The following is a 6506-nucleotide window of genomic DNA, read 5'->3' as shown; positions in this document are numbered from 1 at the left end:
AATCTGCTGCGGCCGTTATTTCAAGCAGCTAGATAATTTCTTCATTGTGTGTTGAAGTCCCACAAGTGCAGTACATCGATTTATTAATTGAATAAGTTCATGTTTTGAAAGCAGTCGCCATTGTGACTACTGAAAACTTAAACTTATCAAGGCTTTTTGTGGTCAGTCACCTTTTGAGTGCTAAGGTGTACCCTGAATGGAGGTTAAATCCGGGTTTTGGGATCCAGAATCGAAAAAGAGACCCTCTCTCATGAATAGAGGTGTCCCTTTAATAGAGGAAACAAATACAAAGATTACGTGAACATTTTTCGGGCACCAAATTTTGTGTCCCCTGAAAGGAGGTGTCTCTTGAATAGAGGTGTCCCAAAGGATAGGTTCCACTTTGATATACATCATAAATTCTGTTAATTATGCAAATGATTTATTAAAGGTTTACACGAAAAATTGCTCACCTTTTCTATTTTACTTTTAGATATTTCACAATAAACAAAGAAATGAAACAAGGCTATCGCAACCTGTCACAAGTGATTGATAGTGACGAAGAAACAGTCTTAGAACTGCAGTCCTCGGGCGCCGAAAGTTCTTCAGCTGACGAAAGCGTTTCAAGCGAGAACGATATAAAGACTGAAAGCGCCGCATCTCCTGAAGGCACATGCTCGACATGGAAAGCAACAATGAATTTGATAAACTTCATCGAAGGGGTTGCATTGCTTGCCTTGCCCTATTCTATCAAAAAGGGTGGAATCACGGCTGTTATATTAACTGTCTTTACTGCCAATTAATTACTGGTATGCGGGAAAAGTGTTAGCCGACAGTTTGTACGACAGCGACGAGAAAAAAGGAAAGATTCGTGTAAGATCAACTTGGAAAGAGATCGGGGACGCGATATATCCTAAATATGCAGGTAAAATTGTCGCCGGGACTCTAACCTTTGGTTTTGTTTTTGTAGCAGTGAATTACCTTATTCTCTGTGGATCTCTCACCTCCCACGCCCTACCAACAGTACCCCTCTCGCAAACTTCCTGGACCTGCTTTGCTGCACTGCTTATTCTACCAACAATGTTTTTGAAATCGTACTCCCAGATTGCATGGCTAAGTACTATCAGTATAGTCGCCATTGGTCTAACTACAGCACTAACAGTATGGTATGGCGTTGCAAATATAGAGAATTGGAATCTCAGTACCCTCTTGTTTTGGGACTTCGAAGGAGTCTTCATTTCGTTGGGGATCGCTTTGTCTAGTTACGGCGTGGCAGAGATCATTCCTTCGGTAGAAAAAAGTATGAAGAATAAATCGGACTTTGGAAAAGCGTTGGCTTCGGCATTTGCTGTATCAGTTGTAATTAAAGTGATTATTGCAGTCTTTGGATTTTTGACTTTTGGATCCAAGACAGATGAAGCCATTGTTAACAATTTTCCCGTTGGACCGCTAAACATAACCGCTTCTATAAGTCTCGTTATCAGCAGCTTACTCTCAATCATACTTTGCTTGAGACCTGTATGTGAATCCCTCGACGAATCGACGTTTTTTTCAGAAATAACTTCTGATATTTCCAATACCATACCATCGGGTTTCCTTGGTAGTCATCACATTGGCGATAGCTATTTTTCTGCCACACTACGCGCTCATAGCAGCTTCTATGGGATCTTTTCAGACTGTATTTTCCGCGTTTTGGATTCCTTTACTGGTACATTTGAAGGCAAAGTACCACGAACTCAGCAGACTACGGATTTGTGCTGATGTTACACTCCTGGTCTTAACAAGTGTGTGCTCTGTTTTGGGCATTTACTTCTCTATAAAGGGTCTCATTCAGGCAGGCTTGAACAGTTTTTAGAAAAGCGCTTTCCTGTCTTTTCACTCTTTTAACTATTGTCTGCAGCCTCTTGTCGATCAAGCCTTTCATAATTACAAAATCTACCATTTAGTGTTATGAATAAATGTTCAAAAGGTTATAACTAAAGTAAGACAAGAAGCAAATGGGTAACGCATGTACAGTATTTTTTAAGCATATATAATGCGGTGAGAGGTTTTATGCGCTGTTAGGCTTTGAAGGGTTAATTTAAATTGCTTTTTGCCCGTAAGTTTACATTAAGATATTGCCGGCAAACTCTGCAAACTAACGATAATTTACAGTAAGAGTAATAATAGAAAGTTTTGTGTCAACCGAAGCAAAAGATAAGGACTTAGATAGGGAGGCTAGTTGTTATAAGCCCCTCAGAGCTTCATGTTAGGCCAAGGCGCAAAACACGAAGTAAGAGGGGTAGCGAATTTTGAAATTAAAGACTAAGAGCGAAATATTCTTAATTCAACATAAGCAGCAGCGGACCCTAAAGTGTTGCAGTGTGGGTTAAAATACTTGTCATGTGACTTTTTGAAGCGCAAACCTCAACCCGAGGTCACTCCTAACCCTAACTGTTAACTACTAACTCACTTGGAGGTCAAAGCACCAATACCTATTTTGTAATCCCAGGAAAGTCCCTTGGTTAGAGCCTAGCTGGGCCTTACATTTTCTGGAAGTGTCAAATATCTAGGTCACGCGATACAAATCGTTCGCATAAAGCATAGCAATACTCTGCAACACCACACATATAATGCAATACAACAACTTTTATTACTTCTTTTGAAGGATATTCTGGAGTTCTTGCGTCTCATTGTTTTTAATTCTCTGAGTCAAGTGAGTCGCTAATTCTCCATTATTTTTGGCATAATCAGACGTTGTGTTGTGTTGCATTTCTGAAAAAAGAAATGCGTTGGAGATCTGGGTACCAGATTAGCGTATACAGTTTGGGGTTTGATTGCCTCAGAGAGGCCCTCAGAGACCTTAAAGGACCTAAAACCGACCCCATGTGAGGGAGTCTGGATATTGGAATCCACGAAATTTTTGAATGTGGTATCCGGATTGCTGGCTTTGGAATCCTGAATTCAGCTCAAGGAGTTCCGGAGTCCAGTCACTGGATCCAGGATCCACGGCGTGGAATCCAGAATCCAACACTGCCTTGGATTCTCTTACATGGGGCGATAGAGTCATCCCGGGTGCATTTGGCATGGTTGAGGGCCTAGTTATCTTATTATCTCAGGCTGTGTAACAAAAGCAATACCTCCAGCTAATTAAAATTGTGAGCGGTGAGGGTAAACTCCGCGGCTTAAAGGTGTTTGTGTGAGTTTTCTAGTCAGAATTTTTTTGAGGTGGTCTGAGTTTTCCATCTTTGGCGGGGTCTGCATAATTTCTTGCTCCTTACGAATTGAATCGTTTGCGGTTTTTACTTTCAAAAACACCCAAATTCACCGAAAATTAATCATCCCTCACGAATACACTTCACTGACCAAACAAAAGGCCCAAATGATGAATAGTCATGCCTAGTTCTCAAAAATAAATTGCACCAAGCGATCGAGTCCAAAGATCAAAAGAAGCTGCTGGAGGCACAAACCGACGAAATTCGAAAAATGCATGATTTTGGCTGTCGGTTCGCTTCGTGTTCAACTGACGATTTATCAGCCACGTTCGAAAGAAAACTGGATACAAGCATAACTCCTTTTAGAGGGGCCTTCGTACAATTCAGGCGCCTTCTTTCTATTAAATATGACAAATAACAAATCACGGTAATTAACATTCCCATTTCACGCTTCACGGTAATAAACATGAAAGTGGAAAAAGATCTTAGTGTTTTGAAATATTGCCATTGAGAATTTCTTTCTTATTTCGCGCCCGAACGTCAATTGCAACTTTTTTTTACTCCATGGAAGAAAGAGGTCAAAACACTGATGAACGAGCAACGCTTTCTCATTCAGTCCATCACGTGGCGTTACTGAAGTACAGGAGTATCAGTGTCTATTTGTTTGATCTGATTGATAACCCACGCTTAGACTCTAAGCTAAGTATATTGTCACATCATGTCGGATAGCTGTGGCGCCGCCACCAAACCATACAGTATAGGGCTACTGTTTACACATAAGAACGGCGATTTCGGCGGGTTTCTGTAACGAAGCGAAGCAACGCCGCCCGGCGCGCCGATCTCCAAAGCAAAGAGTCACATATCAGATAGGTGTTCATATTATATAGGAAACCTCTTCGTGTTGGCCAGCCTTTCTCCGAGAATTGTCGGACAGTCTTTCTTCCTATTCAGTACGCTTGGTAAACGGTTTTTACAGCAGAAAAAAAGTTTAAGTTTCAAGTATTACAAAGGATACGAGGAGGTGAATAATTTAACAGTTCACAGATCACAGCAGCAAGAAAATATCAAACTTTTTCTTGAACGATGACACTTTATTTACAGCCATGGCATGGGCTAATAGAGTTCCTTTGCAGAAATGCTTGATACACTCTTTATATTAGCATATTTTAAGAATGAAGCCTGGCCTGAAAAGGAATCAATGTTGTGTTTGAAAATCTATAAATACAATAAAATTTATGTTTTTAACTCAGCCGTATAAAATTATTTCTTTCACTAAACGGCAAGAACACTGTTAATTGAAACCCCAAGACATTCTAAAGAGGAAAATCCATAAGTTATTATTTAGTATTAAGAATATTTTGAGACTAAAATCGACAGAAAAATAAGAAAACTCAGCCAGGGCCGAAAAAACAACATTCTTATATTAAAAACGAATGTTCGATTTGTTCAAAATAGGCATTCTTAAGTTCAAGGAAACAAAGCCGATTGAAGTTGTGAGTTGCAGTCATCCATTTCTTTCTTTAAAGTCTACCGGTTCTTTTCAGTTTGTTCGCAGAACGAGAAATGCGTTTAGCATACGTTATGACTTCTCTGTACGTAGCCCGCAGCATGATTTAATTGAGCTATAAAATGAGCCACTCTCTCCCTCATTGATTGTAGTCTACGAAGATGCTTGCTGCAACTACACTGGTCAGTTTCTCACTTACCAACTGAAAAACTGCAATACGTAAGTACTTATAAAGTAGACCTTTGTCAAAAATAGTTTTCGCAATTAATAGATGTAGACAGAAAAGTCCACGAACAAATGGTTACTCTCTATTATCAACTGTGCGTGAATTCCCAAATTTATACAGATTTTGTTCAAGTTTTCCCACTGAATTTATGTTCGACTTCATGATCACGATCTTGCAGACCCTGTTTCCCCTTATTTAAAAATACTCATGCAATTGAAATTTCTAGTTGCATACGTACTTCACTGGACAGTTTAGCGATTATCAAATCTCTTTAATTTAGGCCTGCATGACCACACGCATCCTGCGATTTTTGAAACTACATTTTTGTTTTGTTTTTTTTCACGCTTTGGCTGAGAATAGACAACTGGCATGGTGATAAAGATCGCGCTTTATCTTGAGTTGTTTCGCTATGTACAGTTCGTTGTTAAAGAGGACGAAAGTTCTCTATGCAGTTCCTCATCTCAACCTTCACATCTCCTCGCGGCGGGAGCACTACTCTCGCCCGCCTTGGCTTGTTTGCGCGCCCGACCAAAACCGCCATGCTGCGTACAGGTTACAAGTTCATCTTCTTTTGTCACAGTTTGCGGCGCTGGGAGAGACATTGCTGAGAACGCTGACAAAGGCATGGAAGTATGCTAGCCTGTTCCAAGCGTTCAGATAGTGGAGAGCGGTACGAAGTAAAGATAGCGATGAAAAGTAGAGGGGGACTGGGGAGCTCCCCCCCTCCCTCGCTTTTATTTTTTCGCGCTCCTTTTTTCTTCGCACCGCTCCCCACTATCTGAACGCCTGGAACAGGCTAAAGTATGCAGGCACAGGATAGTACGACTTTTCGTGAGTTTAATACTTGCAGCTCACTTCGTAATTCGTTTGAGCAATTTCTATACTATGTCTCAAAAGCAAATGGCGTAGTAGAAAGCACTCAGTAGGGACTCGCTACGGCGACCGGAAGTAAAAACGCCCAAAAGCTACGCTGGCTTTCGTAGAAGCGCCAAATCCTACAACGAAGACCTGTCTTGTGGCGTGGTCGCTACTACGGGAGTCTAAAATTCAACTTTTCTCCTATTTCTTATGATCACTGATTTTAAAACCTATCATAGAATGTTTTCCATTTTATCAACAAAGTATTTGACGATTCTGTTTTTCCGTAATTACGTCTTCCCTGCGTTTTGCTAACAGCAAAAGCAAATGAGCGAAAAACCCCGTACTCACTGTTTGGGTGCCTTGGGTGCCGCTTGCGTGCATGAAGCAAATGAGAAACCACGTGTAGGTTTTCCACCTGCGTTGTCAGAATTGTTAAAGGCTCATCTTGGTCAACGAACAAGGGATATAAAGAAGTGATATTTCTATCAGCCTGTTCATCCCGTTGCGTAAAGGTGAAGAAAATCTTGGGTTTTCTTGAAAACGGTACCCTCTGGACCATTTTAAAATTTGTTTCTCGTGACAATTTACAGCGCTCCTTGACATTGGCTACTGATCTTTGTACCTGGCTACGGACTTTATCGAGGTTGTCTGTTACTTTGTTCGCAGGCGAACCTTTTTTGGCACATCCAAGGGTTTTAAGAAATGAAACTGTTTCACAAGTAATAGTTACAACTGCAGC

At 40.7% G+C, this 6506-nt stretch overlaps 1 protein-coding gene across 1 annotated transcript; it reads left to right on the top strand.

Annotated features, from left to right (window-relative positions):
* The first annotated feature begins 1059 nt into the window (after positions 1-1059).
* Positions 1060-1740, top strand: LOC140925519 (vesicular GABA transporter-like). Its single transcript, XM_073375462.1, has one exon. It carries the CDS (start codon positions 1060-1062, stop codon positions 1738-1740), a length of 681 nt encoding a protein of 226 aa, XP_073231563.1.
* The last annotated feature ends 4766 nt before the right edge of the window (positions 1741-6506 follow it).

This window comes from Porites lutea, chromosome 2, assembly GCF_958299795.1.
Source record: "Porites lutea chromosome 2, jaPorLute2.1, whole genome shotgun sequence".
NCBI lineage: Eukaryota > Metazoa > Cnidaria > Anthozoa > Scleractinia > Poritidae > Porites > Porites lutea.
The sequence above is the reverse complement of the archived record's forward strand: the minus strand, read 5'-3'. Positions and strand labels throughout refer to the sequence as shown.

What these genes read in the sequence shown, in the direction of transcription:
- LOC140925519 (XM_073375462.1), top strand. Translation starts at nt 1,060, where the DNA reads ATGTTTTTGAAATCGTACTCCCAGATTGCATGGCTAAGTACTATCAGT.